Source organism: Aplysia californica, unplaced genomic scaffold (genome assembly GCF_000002075.1).
Source record: "Aplysia californica isolate F4 #8 unplaced genomic scaffold, AplCal3.0 scaffold00213, whole genome shotgun sequence".
NCBI lineage: Eukaryota > Metazoa > Mollusca > Gastropoda > Aplysiida > Aplysiidae > Aplysia > Aplysia californica.
In genome coordinates, this window is record NW_004797483.1 from 65,571 (window position 1) to 86,147 (window position 20,577).

Genomic DNA, 20,577 nt, shown 5'->3' on the forward strand with positions numbered 1-20,577 from the left:
CTATTATCAGCTACAAGGCTCGAAAGGCAAAAAAAGTGACTTTCCATGAAATTTTTGTGTTTTGGATATATTGAAAGTTTGATGTCTTCTGCTTCACTTAAGATAAAAATAAACAACTATAATCGACTATAAATATTTTATTTTGATTTATTTTGGAAGTGTGTGTGGTTTGTTGTGAGCTGGGGTGACGTGGTATGGGAATTTGGATCTTGCTAGTGTGTAGCTGTGAGATTATTTTTAGAACCATTACCTCAGGGCCACCTTTGCTTCAGCTAAAGATTCTCCACTAGTAGAAAATCTTTGCTCCAACGTAGGGAAAAGGTGATAGTTTTAAAAAATAATGTTAACCCAGTTTTGAAATTTCCTTCATATGACTGATATTGACCGGCAGGGACACATATATGCAAATTGAGAAGACTCACCTGCACCATGACGGGCTGACCTCCAGAACAGACAATTTTGGACACGACGCCTGCAGAAACTGAGGGTGGTAGGTCAGAGTCAGCGCTGAACACAGCGTGGCCCACAGCGTACACCCGCTGCCCTGTGGTAGGAGGTGATAGGTGAGAGGTGGGAGGGAGAAGGGAAGGGGGAGGGCAAAACACAGAGAGACACTGACATTAGAAACAAAACCCTGCACAATGCCCCAAAAAATGTTCCGTGAAAAAAGTTTGGTTCATGGAAAAAAAAATTGACTCTAGAAAATATTAACTCTGAGCAGTATCAGAAAAATACCCACATCAAGTGGGGAAATGGGTAGTGGTTGTTTATAGAACAGGTGATTTTTCTAGAAACTGTCGCTACAAATCTAGGAAAAGCTGATGAAGGGCCAAATCAACTGTTCAAACTTCAAAAAAGCCTTGCCTCCTTGCAACCCCCAAAAGACTGCTACGATGGAGCTAAAAGACAGTTCTCCTCACCAACAACAGGTTTTACAATGGACAATGCTGATGACGCAGATGATTGGGCCGTTGCCTTGCGGCATCTCAGCACCGCCACGTCAAATGGTCCGTCCACGGGGTTCTGGCGGTACAACACCTCCGCTTTGTAGTGCTCTGAGCCACCGCAAGCCCTGACAAGGACTGAAGCAAATCAAAGTGGTCCAGTTATCAGATCAGAGAGAAAAGAAGGAAGAAAAAATCATTGTAGTTGACAACCTGAAAAACTGAAACTTTTGTTTCCTTAAATTTATTAACTGCCATGTTAAAAAAATAATAATATATATACTCTCAGAAATTTAAAGTACACAGTATATATAATGTAGTATGTAGGTGTCCGACTCTATCTGTGCATGTGCATGAATACTGATTTTAAGAACATTTCTTAATTTCTTTCTTACTATTGGTGTTGTATGCGAATTGATTACCAGACAATTTCATGTAAAAAACTATCGGTTTTGTCTGAATTTTTTAAAATGTGGCTAACAATAATAATAAAAATAAATAGCATTTAAGCAGCGCATTTCCATTTTCTAAAAAAATGTTCAATGCGCATTACATTAATAAAAATATCACACCTTAAAAATTAATATACATGTACTTAAACTTGAGACAAAAAAAGTGTCTGACCTAATTTGGCAGATATACTGTTATAGGCAGGACACTGACAAGAAGTACATAGCCTACATACAAAGTGGCAGTCATACAAAATCACAATCTTTCACTCTCTCTAGTTCATGTCCATCATAAAGTGCTGTCTCTTTCCCTGAACACCACCTTGTGGTCATTTTCCTAAAACATACAAGATGCACTTCCCTCACTAACACACACATGCCATATTAAACACACACACACATACACACACACACACGCACACACACACACACCCCCCACAAAAACATACACACACACACACACACACACACACCCCACAAAAACATACACTAGTACACAGACACAATAAAAACAGAGTAGTGCACAAAAACGATGCATTAAAAACTTTTCAAAAACACTTCATTTCAATGTTTCCATTTACCAGAATGAGAGTCTGCATCTTTGACCACATGTGAGCAGGTGAGGATGAGACCTTCACCTTGGTGGACAATGACCCCTGACCCCCACGTGCTTCCGACCTGAACCAGAACAGTCGTCGCTAGCAACCAGTCCTTTGATGCTGTGAACAGGTGCAAAAACAAATGTAAAGAGACCATATTACAAACTTAAACCTGGGAATCATGATTATAGCATGAAAAAAATGATGTCCCTTAAACTTAAATGCAGTTATATTAGCTGAAGCTAAGATTGTTAAAAACTGTTTGCATTCAGAGGCAGAGCGTATAGGGAGTAGGGAGAACCACATGACGTAAAAGACTACTGGGTTGATAACAACTCAATTTAACCAAATTAGTGTGTACATGTATGTGTGTGTGTGTGTTTGTGTGTGTGAGTGTGTGTGTGTGTTTGTGTGTGTGTGAGTGTGTGTGCGCGTGCCCTGAGAGTGTGCGTATTTGAACATGTTCCCCCTCCCCCACGCACACACACACATTGTCATACAAATCATTTACCATTACCCGCATGAGGCACAGAGAGGCGTCTCCAAGCAGCAACACTACTCAAGGAATCAGTCCACCCCAGAGCTGCCATCGAACGTCCTGGATGCAGTCTTTGAACTTGTTGCGTCAGTGAGTGCATGATACTGTCTAGACTACAAGCCACAGAGAAGCCAACCCATTCATTATTCTTCCAGCACAGAGATGCTGCAACAATACCTGTCAGATGCCTGAAACGTCATCAAGATGGAAATTTGTTAGCTGCTCTAGAGTAACAGAAAAGAACACTGGGGAAATAATGGCCATTAGGAGGTGTGAAAAAGCTAGAGGGAAAGTTAAAATCAACGAGAAGGACAGTAATAAAAAAGAAGGACCTATCCATGGCACCTTCTTATAAAAGCAGCAGAACTAAAACTATAACTTTCTTTTTCCAACTTACATAAATAGAGAAGAAGCTTGAAGTGCAAACAAATTGTATATATCTACCTCTGTTAGCTCGGAAGAAAAAGCTCTTCATCAACACTATATCTTTAACAGATATTGATTTCTCAAGAAAAAAAGCAGTAAAACAAGTCTCAAATTCCAATAGCACCTTAGAGACCTGCTATCTTATAGTTTACAAATCAGTCAGTAAACTGTTCAAATCGACTGCTCAGTAGTGTAAAACTCTGTCATGGCTGCTAATTATGCATTTTGAGAAGGAGAATTGTAAACCATCCCAAAGATTGGCATGAATTTTAATTCTAATGTCATATGTGACTTGTGCAATACAACGTGAAGCAACAATTAAGAAACTGAGTGACGACATTTCATGAGTAAGAATCAAGACGTGTGTAAGAGCTGATTTATTTTACCTGCCAGATTCACCCTTCCCACTCGTGAAGAGAGGAGCGCCCTCTGACCCAGGAATGCAGCGAGCGTCTGTCAGTATCCAGCAGTTACGCGGCCCGCTGACGTTGCTGACCACTCCGCGGCTGAAGGAGTTAAAGAACACGCCCGGACTGAGCCCTCCAAATGGCGTCGCAATAAGCTCAGCGACATCCCCGGCAGAACACACACTTCTCTCACTCACAAATGTTTCCAGACCATTTTTGACACCGTCATTCTGATGTAATGTTATGGGCGCTATCCTTAATACCAAGAAATAACTTAAGAGCTGGAAAGCAATTTCACTTTCATCAAGGGCTGACTTGGAAGTAGAAGTTTCCTTTTCCGACTCCTCCATACTCAAACTTTCATCTGAGACATCATTTGCAAATTTCCAGTTACTTTTTGGCATAAGAGAACTGACTGTCTGGTGGAAATGATCATTTCTAAATGCTCCGAGAAATTTGCTGTGAACTTTCGTATATGATGTTACACTCCCATTGCGGAGACTTTTCATGTATGAAGCGTCTGAAGCTGCCACTGGCCACACAACTTGACCCTTGCTCGTCTCACACCATCTCCTGTCTAAAAGTACATCAAACTCACAGTCCTTCAAACATATTCCATCTATAAACTGCCCACTTTTCACCATATCTTTCAGCGCATCGTCTTGAAGAATAAGATCTGCCAGCACAGAGCCGTGGGTGAGAACAATTCCTTGATCTGGACGCAACACAATGCCACAAGCTGAGCACTCATCCTTGACCTCTCCAAGGCGACATTTGACCACACAAGCCAGTAAGCTGAGGGATTCCCCTTGTTGCAACATAATGCAGGTCCACAAGTGATGATGCCTATAGTAGAGGGCAAAATTTAAACAGTTTGAAAATTATTATTACAACATTCAAACAAAAGACAAAAAGCACTGTTCATAAATAATTGGCTGTGCACAGAAAGCATGTGTCATGAGCTAGGCAACTGGTTAAGATTCTATTTAATATGTGAGGAATCTTGGTGAAATCAGGCGTTCGTCAAAATAATGAAATTTAAAAAATTGTAATTTTTCTGTCTGTTTGGCCATTTTTACCTAATTTCTTTTTGGACTCAACACCTTTAAGGTCCATATAAAAACACATTTCTGTGTGGATTTCACTAAAAAATGTTGCTTTAAGGCACAAAAATTTTAATTTGCAGTTTCAAAGGACTCTTAAGCTTTGGAAGTTGCCAAACTTTGGAGGCCATTTTCTCGCTAATTAATTTTACCTCTTAAACCAGGCGACCCCCACTTTCTTCAATCGCAAATATCTCGACTTCTACTCTTCATGATAGATGAGTATTTTTTTCACCAAAAGCAAGACAATAGAACATGCTGTATACCAATAACTCCACATGTCCAAAAATTTACGAACGCCTGATTCCACAGCGTCGTGACACATACATGGTAGTAAAGAGCGCAAGTTTAGGCCTACATGGCATACATGTCCCTTAGACTGTGTTGGTAATGAAGAGACCAACAGTAAGGTATGATATATTTACCTCACACCAATGATAATACTAGAGATCTATACATGATGTAATTAACAACAATATATAATCTATTTTATATCAAACCAAACCCAAAAAAAAGTTCACTGAGGATTATTTTTCGTCAGTGTGCACCAAACATTTTAATAGCCTTTAAATACTCTAGATCTAGATTTAGAGATATAGTTCCTCCGTAGACATAACCATCAAACATAAAAATTATCTCTAACCCGTTTCTCATCATCCAGATTCCTGTGAAGTATTACAACAACCCAAACCTAATGTAGACTAGCCATGGCTAGCAAGGGATTCCGGATTAGACAGAGTAAAGTTAGGTTATAAGTAGAGCGTTAAGGAACGAGATTCTTCAGACAATCTTCGAGAATGAACTGACGGAGTGACGAGTGACTTGACTCGTACTTTAAAAGCCCTCTCACTCAAACTCAAAAGAAACTATTCAACCTAGAGATGTCGGTACAACTTAAGAATCTGGGTCCCGTCTGTTTAGACTTGACATCATCCAAACAGAGTGCTGGATATCAATAGGCCTACTGATTTAAATAATCGGTATTGATGGTGCACAGTGTGCACCAAACATTTTAATAGCCTTTAAATACTCTAGATCTAGATTTAGAGATATAGTTCCTCCGTAGACATAACCATCAAACATAAAAATTATCTCTAACCCGTTTCTCATCATCCTGATTCCTTTGAAGTATAGTACAACAACCCAAACCTAATGTAGACTAGCCATGGCTAGCAAGGGATTCCGGATTAGACAGAGTCAAGTTAGGTTATACGTAGAGCGTTAAGGAACGAGATTCTTCAGACAATCTTCGAGAATGAACTGACGGAGTGACGAGTGACTTGACTCGTACTTTAAAAGCCCTCTCACTCAAACTCAAAAGAAACTATTCAACCTAGAGATGTCGGTACAACTTAAGAATCTGGGTCCCGTCTGTTTAGACTTGACATCATCCAAACAGAGTGCTGGATATCAATAGGCCTACTGATTTAAATAATCGGTATTGATGGTTTTATCAGTAGATCTAGCCATACAAAAAGAGCAGTAAAATTTCACTTGTTTTTAACAAGGCAAGGAGGGTTTAAGGGGGGGGGGGCTGACCTAACAAAAACATCAAGGGGGGTTTCAGCCCCCCCTGAATTTTACCATAATTTGATGTTTAGCAATTACAACAGTGGAAACCTGATGTAACAGGGATGGTGGGACCAGAGAAAACGTCCTGTCAGATCCCTGTTAAATCAGAAATGCAAGGGAAGTAAGCATTCGTTGACTAATCCAGCTGTATTTATTCATGAGTAGTTTCCCTTCCCACAAGTACGCCACGAATAGGGGTTTTGTCCATGCGGCAGGCTTGCGCATGACATATTGGGTGTGAGTAGCTAGGCTAGGGCTAGATCAAAGTCTGCAGCACACCCCAACCCTCTCTCGCTTCACCTGCTGTGTGAGTTTGTAATGGCGTGGCTTGCGTGAGCTTTCTCCATCCCTGCGTTTCTCTCTCTCTTTCTTTTTACACATTATGAACAAACCTTCGTCCCTGCTATAACCGATTGGGCTCCGATGAGGCCCTATTATTGCCGAACTTTTAACAGAGACAAAAAGTAAGAAAAAAATTTCAGGAATCGCCGTTATTACCGGGCCTGTTAGTTCTAGATCTATATATATAATGGTTTCCACTGTAGGTGGATGGGCTGAATAAAGTCTCTATACTATTGGAACGCACGCGCATCAAAAAGTAGCCTGGATTCATTGTTTAGAACCAGATGTAATCGTCTGTGGGGTCCCAACTAGATTTCTAGTAGATCTATTCCTAAACGGGAACCAGATTTTTCTAGATATCTAGAAATCTAGGTGGATAGGCTGAATAAAGTCTATACTATTGGAACGCATGCGCATCAAAAAGAAACCTGGATTCATTGTTTAGAACCAGAAGTAATTGTCCGGGGGGTCCCAACTAGATTTCTAGTATTCCTAAACGGGAACCAGATTTTTCTAGATATCTAGAAATCTAGAATCTAGATCTAGATAAAGAATAAATTCTAAATCTATCTAGAGTTTAGATTTAATTAATTTACATCTAGAATCTAGATCTAGATTTCTAATTATTAATGGCATGGCAACGGTAACCCTGGCCGTCACTGGAGAAGCTCTGGAAGTCTGGAAGACAGGGAAAAATTAATAAAGGAGTCTATAGTACTAGTATTATGATAGATCTAAGATTAGAATCCAGTTCACCCTTACGCTTGCAGCTTGCTGATTTATTCTTTTAAAAGTTGCTCGGCAGAGGAACAGGCACCTTTACTAAACTGTAAACTTGTCTTCAACTTCAAAACCTACTTGTTGTGTATTGTAGCGTTAAAATTTTAGTGTGGCTGGACTCCAAACTCCAATCCAACCAAACTCCAAACTCCAAATGCTATGGATTTTATTTTTTTGAGTAACCTCCCTTATTGGTAAACTCAACTAGACAGAACTTTAAAATTTATTTAAGATCAACCCAACAGGGCACAATTTGCTTTCGTTTTCTTACTTCCGGTGTGCATTGTGCATGCAAAGACCAAGATCTCAAGCCTCTATAGATGCAATATAATGCAATGTTGTTAGCGGTGTAGGCTAGAAGAAGGAACATACTGATCAATATTTTGGGATTCCTCCTCTGTGTTTCAAGATGGATGCAAAGTTACCCCAGAAAAAATACTACAGGCAGAGAGCTCATGCTAACCCAAATTCGGATCACAATCTTGAATAGTAAGTTTTGTGTAGTGTAGGTAGTGTGTAGATTAAGTGTAGGCTACTGTAGTCGCACTGTAGACTGTAACTTGTAATTCAATTTTAGATTTCGTTTGCGAAAGTGGCTATTCTCACCCGCCCGGAAGTTCTCGCAAGATCAACTCCTCCCCTCTTCTCTCTCTCTCTGTCTCTTTCTGAATACTGTCTATCGGTGTGGACGATCAAATTGACCAAAACAAAGTTAAAAAATGATGTTAAAACACAAAAGTAAATTAATTTGGTTGTCTACAAAGATGCTACGGCTATTTAACTTTTTGAATCGAGCCGAACTACGCGGGTCGCCATTTTGTTTTGCCCGGAAATTCTCGCGCTACTCCTCTCTCTCTTTCTCTCTCTCCACTGCCCACAGATGTACGCTTTTAGTAGGCTACAGTTGTGATGGAACGTTTGTTCACGGCACAGAATTCTACAATTTTTCTGTTATCACAGTGTAGAATTCTGTGGTTTAGGGTTGACGCAAAATTTGGTGAACGCGCACCGGGTGAGAATAGCCACAAGACTCGCCTGCACTATTCTCACTCCGGGTGAGAATAGAGGTGGCCTTTCGACAACACTAACAGACAGTAAGATCATCTGAGTAATAATGCACTACTAATAAACTACTCTTATTTGAGTAACTTAAACTTAGCTGCATCACATAGATTCTATGCTTCTAAACGCAGACCTGCCACTCATCCCGATTTAGTGGGGATATCTCGATTTTTTGCCCCAAATCTCAAGCATCCCGATTTTTTGCCCTAAATCTCAGGCATCCCGATTTTCCCGATTTTGATCGCGTGTATCCCGATTTTTGTCCCAGTCTGCTGTTGTGCCGGATTTTTCTAAAAACTTACTCTGTCTTCTCCTTTACCGCGGGAAGCATCTGAACTTTTTGTCAGTAGGAACTCTGAGCACTATTTCCCGAAATATCGATGCCGCCAGGGTTGGGTTGATTTAAATCAGTTGATTTTTTAAATTTAAATCAACTTGATTTTTTAAATAAAAATCAGTGATTTAAATCACTTTTTTTTTAAATTATTTTTATTCGGTTTTTACACATTTCAACATTCAGAATTCCTTTCCTTGGTTTCATAAAACAGATATAAAAGGTTCAGTAGACTAATATAATCATGCTTAAAAGTCTGATTTCCCCCCTTTCACTGTAAAATAATACAGTATTCAATTTACTTTTTTTTCCATAATTGAAATCAGAGCTGGGTTGATTTAAATCAGTTGATTTTTTAAAAATTTTAATCAATTTGATTTTAAAAATAATTTTCAAAAAAATGTATTCAGTTTTTACATATTTAAACTTTCAGAATTCCTTTCCTTGGTTTTATTAAAAACCGATATAAGGTTTAGTAGACTAATATAATCATGCTTAAAAGTCTGCTTTCCCCCTGTCACTGTAAAATAATACAGTTCTCAATTTACTTTTTTTTCATAATTGAAAACCAGGGTTGGGTTGATTTAAATCGGGTCGATTTAAATCAGTTGATTTTTTTATATTTAAATCAACTTTATTTAAAAAATAAAACTCAGTGATTTAAATCACTTTAAAAAAATGTTTTCTGTTTTTACATCTTTAAACATTCAGAATTCCTTTCCTTGGTTTTATAAAACAGATATAAGGTTTAGTAGACTAAAATTGCTTAAAAGTCTGCTTCCCCCCCCTGTCACTGTAAGTAGTAAAATAATACAGTATTCAATTTACTTTTTTTTCAAAATTGAAATTAGCATTTTCTTTTTCTTTTTCGACAAACACAAGCGCGTGCTCACACACACACTGTAATAAAAATAAAATGCAAGTTTATCTATGCATAATTACCCCCCCCCCCCCCCCTTCCTTTTAGACTGACATTTTCTTCATTTTTTTGTCTGTAGCCATAATTCACTGATATAGCAGATTAAGGCTTTCTAAAATTGCAGTTGCTTAAATTAATCATTAGTTAAAATAAAGACAATGCATTTTGCACTAAAAGAACATACTTTTAGCCACCAAAAATCCCAAACTGTGTCGACATTTTAAAAAAAAAAAAAAAATCCGATTTAAATAAAGAAAATCACCAACCCTGGATGCCGCATTTAGTAGTTGACTCGCCCTAAGTTGTGTGGGATCTTTGCCCGCACTCAGGATTCTCCAATGATAGCCTGGTAACTGTTACAGTTTGGGACATGATACAAAAATAATTGATAATATTCGTAGTTCCGCTGTTACTTTCAAAACAAGCCTTGTCCGAGGTCTGGTAACTGGGCGTTCACATCAAACACTTGGCCGAACGACAGTCTTTCTAACCCTTACACAACTACATGTAACTGCGCTGACAAGACTAACATACGGCTGTTGTCGTTGCTTTAGTCTGAACGCATTATGAGGGAAGAGATTTGTTACTGTATATTTGGTCGGTCGGCCACCATCGTTATCCTAGAAGTAGAACGACTGTCGCTCATCCAAGTGTTTTGTGTGAACGTGCAGTTAGTCGGACCCGTCAGTAAAAAAATTGTTTCAATCGTGCATTTGCGTCACGTGACATGACATCACCGTGTGAGTTCTGCGTGTCGGGGACCATCCGTTGACGGGGTCAACTTAAGTTCATGTATTTCGGGACTTATTGGTAGGGGTAGGGGGGGGGGGGGAGTATAGACACTCGGACTCTGAATGCTTGATGCGATGCTTCAGGATTTACAAAAAATAATGATAACTCGCTCGCACGCACACACGCACGCACACACACACACACACACACGCGCGCGCCCGCGCACGCAAACAAACAAAGACAAACAGAGGGCATAGAGGCCTAGTAATTTATGGACACCCCTGGAAAAATTGTAAGTCAGCTTTGGCAGTCACCTTGGTGATTTGCTGTTGATCCCGATTTTTTTCACCAAATCCCGATTTTTTCTCCCTGAGATCCTGATTTTGAGGTTTCATAGAGTGGCAGGTCTGTAAACGTAGAACGACGCATCTTCCTGATTGGCTGCTAATTTTAGTAATTTGATGTCATCACTACCTGGGATACCCACAGACTATTTTTATAAGACCGTAGAGGTACCAAAGATCGTATGTATGCCACGGCGCACCGGCGGTGGAATTTTAGTTGCCGGGGGGGGGTTCCCCGCCGAGCGCCTTATCACGTCGGGGTCACGGGGGTCAGCTCCCTGTCGCCGCTCTGTCTGGGCCGACTGAATTTTTGGTACTTTTCAACGTACAATTTAAGGTGTATCTTGTATTTATGGTAATTCTCATTTAGTGCACCCAAAGCATGCGTTTCTGCTCTTGAGACTCAAAAAAGAACGGACGTTGTAACTTGTCTGGTTATTTCGTTAGACGCGCTGAAGTCGGCAATGCTAAATTGTAATTTTTTTTTGACTTGCGTGAATGAAAAAAAATCAATATATAGAAAAAGGCCTTGACAAAATCTGTCGAACTTTTGGAACATGAACGACATAACATTGGTGCAGATACTCTGAAAAGATGGTATCTGCGCATATAACAGAAAGCTGTAATTTTGCAACTTTATTCATCGGGTGCACAATTCGCTCTATGAAATAATTCCTCCAAATACAACTTTATGTGTCTAATATAATTGTGAATATTTGCATACTTTCTCAAAAGTTTATAAAAGTTACCGTGAAGTTTCTCTATGAAAAGTACAAATCGATTTTAGTGCCAGAATACATCTTCAATGTAATACACGAACAATATTTGTTACACTCCAGAAATTCCTTACTTTTCTTAAAACGCTAAGTCTAAGTTTTGTAAGTTGACTGAATAATAGGGATGACTTTTCGTAATTGGGTTATAAGAATAATTTCTAGCTTTCCAGGGACACTGAATCAGCACCAGACTTTTCCAGCTTTATTTTTCATTTCTATCATGACCATTTGCAATAACTGACAATGTGACTGATTTCTTTACATTCATAATTGTGTCCGCGCATATTTCCGACACAAAAACTAAGAATGAATGTGTTAGCTGTCATTATTTTTTATTCCATACAAGAAGTTTATCTCTACACCATGTGTTCATACGGTTTTTATATTATATCTTTTTAGTTGTATACAGGCTGCCACAGACCCAACATGATTCATGAACAAATGCAGAGTAACTTTCTCTTGTTTAATGGTAGAGCAAGAGCTAACGCTGATCGTCTTTAGTTAAAAAATGCAGATGTGCATCTTTTTTCTCTTATAACTTGACTATTTCTACTCGCGCAGATTTAAGATTTCTCATGGTAAAAGACATGATATTCGTAGTCGTGCCTTTTTAAAATTAACAATCATTATTCATAAGTTTGTAACTAAAATAGGACAAATTGGGTACTCTACAAACACTTGTCTAGAACAAAAACTAAGGCACAGAAATTAACCATTCTAACGCAGAATAAATCTCAAGACATTGAGCTTTTAGTACATCTGCGTAATGGTTTTCTGTGTGAGATGGGGAAGAAGTTATATCGTTTTAAACATGGTCAAAAATGCGAACTTCCTAACCGACACCGGCATAGTGGCTTCAGGGCTCATTAACCCCGTGACCCCAGGCCGGGGAGCTCCGGCCGGCTGCTGAGTCATGCGAACTAAAAGTAACAGAATCGGGCGAAAAGTGACGCCGTGATGCACTTGTAATAGGTAGAGAATCTTTGGAGGTACCAGATGGAATGACGTGTTGGGTCTGTGGCTTGACCTATTACAGTGGAGTCCACTTAGATCTATGACAACTCCAGAAAAAACGAGAAGTCTGTTATAAAGGCACTATTCTAAAACCCTGTTTTTTTCTCCTCTTTACCTTTGTAAATAAAATACTCCTATAGCGCTATCAGACAAACGTGCGAGTCGGGTATAGCGGAATATTGCTGCTGCTATGCACATGTGCGTCAACAATGAAGGCCGGAGCAACTGAGTAGGGAGGGTGTGGCATGCGCAGACAAGCAGAACGCATCGCGTGATAGGCCAGCGTAAGCCTAGTTTAAATTATCAAGGCCTACCATGCCTCTCACTTCTCCAATGCGGGGATGGAGAGGTCACAGCAATGTGATGGATAGAGCGAATGTGTGACGTGTGCAAGCTGACAGAATGCACCACTGGGTGGGGTGGGGGAAAACACAGCGAGCGAGTTAGCCCAGAGCCTTTTCTTTCTGATCCCCAATGCCGAGCTGTCAGTCCACATCGCTAGATCTAGCGCTAGAGAAAGAAATCTGATTCGATTTTTGATCAAGTAAGACCTAGAGGTCATTTTGAAACAAAATCATTATCAAGGCAAATAGCAAAAAGAAATAGAACACCAAACTCATAGATTAGGCGTACTTTACAGTTTCCATTAAATTTATTACTGGATCCCTTATAGCGAGAATCCTGCTATAACGGTCATTTTTGCTCTGGTCCCCTCCCTGAATTGACCCCACCCACCAAATCGCACTTTATAACAGGATTCCACTGTATCCGTATCGATGTGTTTTGCACGATAAAATTTCACACTTGCGGCTAATTGCAGCTCATCAGCCATGCTCTGATGATGTAAGATGACTTTTTGATCGTTGATGCTCAGAACCGTAAGAACGCTGATGCTTGAAATTGAAACACGGTAAAAATGCAAAGACAATAAAGCACGCTAAATTTGCCATAAAGGCGCCCGGAGATTACCCCCCCGGGCCCGATAAACAATGCGCAGAAGAGATAAGCAGCAGCATCATCGGAGCACTGCATCATATCACATTACCGGTATGTCTCCTGGAAAAACATCGCACCAAATGTGGTGCCTTTGTAGGTATACACGATCTTTGGTGCCATGCGGTTAGCTCTGCTATGTTTAGATCATGTAGTCACATAATAGGAGGGGTATCCCAATCTGACGTCACACAAGATGGCCTCCTTTCCTAAAAATAGTTTGCGTCGTTCTACGTTTAATCGCATGTCTGCATAGCTTGTTCAGTTCACTTTTGTCTGATCCCTCTGTTTAATTTTCTCAGATCTTTGTATTACAGGTCTATTAAAAGTTAGATAAACAACAGAATCTAAAAGTAAAAGCCCATTCATAAAGGTCACCGCAAACAAAGGAAGGCTTCGCCTTTCTTTTTATGTAATTATTGTAAGCCTATAAAACTATTAAAGCGAGTAAAAAAAATAATAAGAGATTTACAGCATACACACCTAAAACATTTTTAAAAAGTTAACATATTTTTGTCAACACCACGCCTCCAAAATGTACGCCTAAGAAACACGATTCAAGAGATGGGGTGAGTAATTTTCGAGACTCACGTGGAACACGTAGAGACGTCTAGATAGTTGGGGGATGAAATCTAAAGCTTACACTGAAATGAGGGAATAGTGTGGTGTAACTTTCAAAATATGCAATTTGAAGGCATGGTTACTGTAAGTCATATATTTTAGCGACCTTGTGTAGGCCTTTAATGCATCCAAAGAGCGGTTTTTAGCACTAACAGTACCGAAGGCGTATATAAATATATATATATATATATATATATATATGCATATATATATGCATATATATAGTGAAAAACCCTCAAGCACAGCACCAGTTTAGAACGCTGAAAGCTGTGGTAGAATTTTTTTAACTTAAAAAAAACCTTGGCAGCCAAGAAACAAGCTTTAAAAATTCATAGAGGTTCATCAACCATTCAGCTATCATATAGAGTGACTTCCTTTGGTGTTTACTTCTGTGCACATTGCGTCCATTCGTCGTTTAATTATTTTTAGACAGTTTAGTGTCCCTGGTTGCGTCAGTGACTAAATGAGCATATACTATGCCTGGCGACTTAAGTCTCCGATGGTACTGTAAGTGTGTTAATATAGGGCCTGAATAGAAAAACTTTTTTATCACTGGATCGCGATTTTGAAAAAGATTGTTTGGTTGCTGGCCTGTAGAGAAGTGTCATGCAAAATTTCATGGACATAAGTGAATTAGTAAATGAGCTAGAATTTTTTTACGCAGTCAGACAAAAGTGAACAAGATATAAGTAATAGTCTAGAGACTAGAGCCTGAGAACTCCACATATTATATTTCAGGATAAATCATGTATATGTTCACCTGTGCAGATATGTATATATTGCAGTGGAGTCCACTTATAACGAGTCCTGAAACAACAAGAAGTCTGTTATAAAGACACTGTTCTAAAACCCCGTTTTTTTTCCTTCTTTATCTTTGTAAAAAAATACTGCTATTGCGCAATCAGACCGTCACGCGAGTCGTTTATAACGGAATATTGCTGCTACTGTGCACAGTGCACAGACCAATTAAACATTATTATAAAACCTTGCCAGTTGAGACAGTTGTCGGTGATCCAGCAAAATAAGGAATGGGAGAGCCCACACGAACCAACAATGAAGGCCGGAGTGAAGGCATCGCGTGATAGGCCAGCCCAGTCTAGATTATCTAGGCATACCGTGCCTCTCACTTCTCTGGTGCGGAATGGAGAGGTCACAATGCTGTGATAGATGGATGGAGAGAATGTATGACGTGTGCGAGCAGACGCAACGCACCACAGTGTGTGGTGGGGTGGGGGACAACCCTGCGGGCGAGTTAGCCAAGAGCCAGAGCCCCTTCTTTCTGATCGCCAAGACCGATTTGTCAACATTGCTAGTGCTAGAGAAAGAAACCTGATTCGATTTTTGATCAAGTAAGACCTTGAGATCATGTTGAACAAATCATCATCAGGGGAAATACAAAAAGGAATAAACAGAACGCCAAATCATAGATTAGGCCTACTTTACTATTTTCCTTGAATTTATTACTGGATCTCTTGTAACAAGAATCCTCCTATAACGGACATTTCGCACCGGTCCCCTCCCTCTCGTTATAACAGGATTCCACTGTATATCATTGAGTATTAAATGTGTACACTGGATAGAAAAGAAAGACTTAAAAGTACGATTACAATTGTATCCTCCGCAAGCTGTTCAAATCGACTGCTCAACAATGCAAGACTGTCGTGCGTCACTTTTCAAATTGATAATATATAATATACTATACTTGTTCATACATGGCATTGGCTGACTCTTACACTAAGCAGTGAAAATGTACAAGACCCAGAAAGCAAATTCTTTTCAGTTGTAGTTGTACCCAACCTACATTATGTTGGCCGTCTTTTCCTATTCTTTTTTTCAACATTTAGAATTTGAATTTCGACAAAACATTTCCATTTCTTGAGCAAATGCAACTGATACTGATACCAAAAATGAAGGGAAGAATGCGGTTTTGGCTCCAACGATAACTATGGAGTATGGGTTTTGGCTCCACCGCTTACTTCTGGTTCGAAACGATTAATTTTTGTTGGGTGCGTGCCATATGATGTTTGAGCTCGTCAAGGGAGAGAAAATTATATCAAAGTTAATTATTGCAAAACATCGAATTAGGGTTAAATACAGGGAATCATGACACCCCCCCCACACACACACACATATTTTCATTAGGTCCGGGGGGCAACTCCCCTTGTTAGAAACAAATGAACTATTACTGCTCATTTTGTACTGAATAATAGCAGTGCATCTCTTGCTCTCTTTTAGATAAAAGTGTCGATACCAAGTAGTTAAGTCAGTATCGACATTCCGGTTCTCTTGGGGCCAAAAGCAGAGAATGCCAAATTAAGAAGAGGCTTTAAAAAAACCTTCAGAATTTTGGGCTTTCTTGGTACATCTGAACAGCTTGCAGACGATATATACATATAAATATATTTATTGGTTGCAATAGCCAATTAAGAGCTTTATTAAATATCTTTCTCAACTCTGTAAAGGTTTTTTTGTTTGTTTTATATTTCAGCCCAGTGAAACCAGAGTTGATGGACTGGTCCAAGTACTATCCCGATCATTTTGCTCCTGTCACCACGGAGAATGAGAGCCGTGATAGAGAAGATTTAAACGGAACAGAGTTGACAGCAAAACAGAAGCGGGTAGAATTTGCTGACATTGGTTGTGGATATGGAGGATTATTAGGTCAGTGAAGCTTTTTTTTTTTTGTAGATGTTTTTTTTTAATCAAAATTTTTTTTATTGTTTCAACCTGTAACAATTGGATGTTAAAATTTGTTATATGAAGCTGTCGAGTTATTCGCTATTTTCCATGGGCACCAGTCTGATGTCAGTGATGATGATTTCTACCTACTGTAATTAGTTCTGGTTCTTGTAGAGTAAATGGAGTTTATATATATATATATATATTATATAATGTGAGGCATCGTGGTGAAATTCAAGATAGATGGGTATTTTTTTCATTGAAAATACGACAAAAGAATAAGCTTTTTGGTGATACAAATAACTCCACATTACCAAAAATTGACAAACGCCTAATTCTACTTCATCGTGACACATATATGTTCTGTATTTTTTAACTAATTTAATCTGGGGTTTCCCTGTGTGAGACAGCGGAGTGCGTAAGTGCTACACCACAGACCCCGATCCCATCGTGTATATTATCATTGTGCATGAAAGTTTACAGTTTAACAGAGTTTTTACTCTAAATCTTATGGAGCGTATATTTCATATTTCAGTGTGCTGCATGATATGCTAGTTTTTTGTTGTCTTGTTCATTTGCTGTTGCCTCACTCTTCAATGGCCTAGTAAGTTGTATGTGCAGTTGTTGGATGAGCTTGACCAACATGAATGAGAGTGTAAAGTTTAGAGCTTGCTTTCAAACAGATCCATGTTTCTGTCGTTCTTGTAGGGACATTTCTCATTTTGCTTTCAACCCTGTACCTTGATTGGGAACGTGTTTGTCTGCTTATATGTCTACCTTAAAAAATAAGATGAGATAAATAAGTCTTTATTGTCTAGATCCTGGCATATTGGTTTGGCGTTTCAGTTTCACCACGTACAAACACCCACACATACTCAACCCCCCCCCCCCCACACACACCACACACACATTCTATTATGATGTCTAGTTTGGTGTACAGCTTGATTTAATTTGATAACAACAATTTCCAGTGACCCTGTCCCCCCTTTTCCCCGAGACCCTGATGCTGGGTATGGAGATTCGTGTCAAGGTCAGTGATTACGTCCAGGATCGCGTGAAGGCACTAAGGACCCAACACCCTGGCAGTTACGACAACATTGCTTGCATCAGAGCAAACGCTATGAAGTATCTCCCAAATTTCTTCCATAAAGGGCAGGTAAGGGCTTCTATGCAACTTTCACTGTTCTTTGGTTTTTGCTGATCATAAGTTAAAAACATAAACGTTTCTTGTTGTATACTATTGAGCCAGATGTGAAATCAATCTGGTACATTTTTATTTATTTTGTTATTTCTTATCATTTATAAAATCTTAGTGTGACTTGCCACCTTCACGTATCTCAAAACGGTATGGCTCTTCCCCTTGCTATCAAAGTCAAAGGATAAAACTTCCATTTTTGCAATGTGAAATTTTTTCATGGATATAATTTATCTCTTTCAACTCTGATATATTCTCTACTGCCCAGAAAGATTTTTTAGACTGAATCGAAACAGCCTTCCCCCTGCATGGCCTTATGTACCGGTATCAATGAAGATGTAAATTAACAATAAATTGGTGTGTTGGATGTAATTTCTGAATAGTTCAATCATTGCTGTTTGGTTTTGATGAACTTTGTCTTTTAATTTAATTTAAATTTGTTTTTCTTTTCCAGCTTACGAAAATGTTTTTCCTCTTTCCCGACCCGCACTTCAAAAAGACCAAGCACAAATGGAGGATCATCAATCAAACACTGCTTGCTGAGTACGCCTACGTCATGAAAGTTGGGGTAAGAACTGGCTGTTTTTGATGCTGAACTCTGTGGTGGCCAGGGGATGTTAAGAGATCTTTTTTATACTAGAAGGATGTTGTGGTATGAGATTATCACCCCTTCAATTCTGTCGGGTTGCTTTAGAGTAATCATACACATTTTTTTTCTCTAACTATGAAAAAGAAGCTGAAATATGCTATGTAGTATCAAAACACAGGGGGGATTTATTTCTGATCTGATAGTTCACAAGGAAAAACGTAATCCGGGTGTGATATGGTGGTTTGTGTGAGTCTGTGGGCTCTGGAGTGAGAAAGTAAAAAGTTGCTGAGCCCACAAAATGTCGGTTATGGCCATATGAGAGGCAAAATACAGCTCACCGTGTTGAATGGGTTAACCAAGGGATAAGCCCTGAGAATCAAGGGAGAAAAAAAAGGGCTAGCTCATTTAATCTCTTGTGTAACCTCATTTATATGTCTGTTTGGCTGTCATCAGGGTTTTGTTTATACGATCACCGACGTGAAAGACCTTCATGACTGGATGGTGGACCACTTCATGCAGTTTCCCTTGTTTGAGAGAGTGAACGAGGAAGATTTGGTAGGTTTTTCTCTCTGTCTCGAAAATGTTACGTGGTCTTGTACCTCTCTATGAAAGGCTCATCATACCATCACAGAAATAAAAACACATTTGCCTAAATGTCATTTTTTGTTTCAGATTTCTAGGTATTGATATGTTAAAAATGCCCATTACTTGATTTGTATCCTCAATATAGGTTTTATTTCAAGCTTTAATAATAAAATTGTTGAGACATTTGTAACGGTACTTTAGCTGATATTGTTGGCTTTGGTAAGCAACTTTTTAAAAGATTTTCTCTGACCTGTGTCTGTCCATTTTCTCTGAACAAAAAATTAATTAGGCTTTTGTGTTACGATAGTAACAGTAACAATATTATTTCATTGTTACTTTATTTGTCAGTCTTTTATTTATTGATTATAGTGTCAGTTGCATGAGGATGCTCAGGGTTGTTGTAGTGTAGTGTGTACCGCTGTTATTCATTTTTTAAAGATTATAATGGAAAGTTCTAGAATGAAATCCAGGAACACAATTTATTTGGTGGGAACTTTTACCATTCGAAACAATTTTTTTTGTATTGAAAGGAAGCTTCATGACAGGGTTGCTCTGTGAAGGGATTTGTTTAGTCTCTTGATTTCTATTTCTTTTTCTCCCTTTGTTAATGGGATCAGTGTAAGTCTGACCCTTGCCCTGTGTCACTGTTGGTGTTTGACGACAGGATAAGAACAGTAAGCCCCTTGGTGGGATTGGAGTAGATTGGAGAAGTGTGCTGTTGCTTGTCATTTTTTTCTACACTGCCTTTATTATTGATAATATTGTTTAAATTTAATGCCCTACTAGACGCTCTGTAGGTCATTTTCAATGTAAAGAAATAGGTCCCTTGTTAACATGCTGGGCTACTGACTGAGAGGTTTTCCTGGAAGAAGGAATAAAACATTTTAGCCAGGATCGAATTTGAGCCTCGGATTTCAACTTTTGTTTGTATGTTTATTTAAGTTTTGTTTAAAAAAAAGCTTATTTACACAATAATGGTCATATAGTGCTGGGAAAAAGTAAGACAGACAGACAGAAACAACAGAAGGGAAAATGAAAAAGAACCCATCAGCAGTGGCCTCTTACCACCTGCACTTCCTCTTTGCACATCATTTCAGCGTGTCTGTGTTTCGTGTTTTCTTCAGTGGCTTTTACTTTTATTTTGTTTTACTTTTTGTTTTCTCCAGAAAGAGGATATTGTGGTGGAGAAACTCTACACCAGTACGGAGGAGGGGCAGAAGGTGACTCGCAACAAGGGGGACAAGTGGCTGGCCGTGTTCCGGAGGATTGAGTCAAGGCCAGACTCCCGCTCGTGACATTAATTCTGCCGTTGTCATTTAGCTTTTATCTCAATCACAAATACAGTTACTGACTATACAGTTTATCTTTTGTTGTTTGGATGTATTCTAGTGTATATCTTTCTTTTTGTCTTCTAAGACACAAGTTTTATATGTTCAAATTTTTTCAGAGAGAAAGAAGCCTATCAACATATGACGGACATTGTCATCGAGTGCTAGGAAAAAGCAAGAGAGGAAAAGAAATAGGATCTACGCCTACCTGTGGCACCCTCCAACCTCAGCAGTTTACACTTCACA

General features: G+C 39.0%; 2 protein-coding genes across 4 annotated transcripts in view; one reads left to right on the top strand and one right to left on the bottom strand.

The window, feature by feature from the left end:
- LOC101849133 (peroxisomal leader peptide-processing protease) overlaps positions 1-7,326 on the bottom strand; it is a 12,918-nt gene extending 5,592 nt beyond the window's left edge. The window contains exons 1-6 of one of the 3 annotated variants that reach the window (XM_005099426.3): positions 7,239-7,326; positions 3,343-4,209; positions 2,510-2,718; positions 1,975-2,112; positions 921-1,082; positions 423-544 (exon numbers count right to left, since the gene is read on the bottom strand). In XM_005099426.3, the coding sequence (XP_005099483.1) occupies positions 423-544; positions 921-1,082; positions 1,975-2,112; positions 2,510-2,718; positions 3,343-4,184 (1,473 nt within the window). In that variant the 5' untranslated portion in view covers positions 4,185-4,209; positions 7,239-7,326. Of the gene's footprint in view, positions 1-422; positions 545-920; positions 1,083-1,974; positions 2,113-2,503; positions 2,719-3,342; positions 4,210-7,142 lie in introns of all 3 variants that reach the window. The other 2 variants (XM_005099424.3, XM_005099425.3) reach the window with 2 other exon arrangements.
- Positions 7,327-7,415: 89 nt separating this feature from the next.
- Positions 7,416-20,364, top strand: LOC101849698 (tRNA (guanine-N(7)-)-methyltransferase). Its single transcript, XM_005099427.3, has 6 exons — positions 7,416-7,649; positions 16,444-16,616; positions 17,606-17,790; positions 18,284-18,397; positions 18,872-18,973; positions 20,170-20,364. Exons 1-6 carry the CDS (start codon positions 7,570-7,572, stop codon positions 20,296-20,298), a joined length of 783 nt encoding a protein of 260 aa, XP_005099484.1. The 5' UTR covers positions 7,416-7,569; the 3' UTR covers positions 20,299-20,364.
- The last annotated feature ends 213 nt before the right edge of the window (positions 20,365-20,577 follow it).

Bases quoted from the DNA above. Each gene is read 5' to 3' on its own strand.
- LOC101849698 (XM_005099427.3), top strand. From the start codon at position 7,570: ATGGATGCAAAGTTACCCCAGAAAAAATACTACAGGCAGAGAGCTCAT. The intron at 17,791-18,283 runs GTAAGGGCTTCT...TTTCTTTTCCAG, and splicing joins ATTTCTTCCATAAAGGGCAG to CTTACGAAAATGTTTTTCCT. The intron at 18,398-18,871 runs GTAAGAACTGGC...GGCTGTCATCAG, and splicing joins CCTACGTCATGAAAGTTGGG to GGTTTTGTTTATACGATCAC.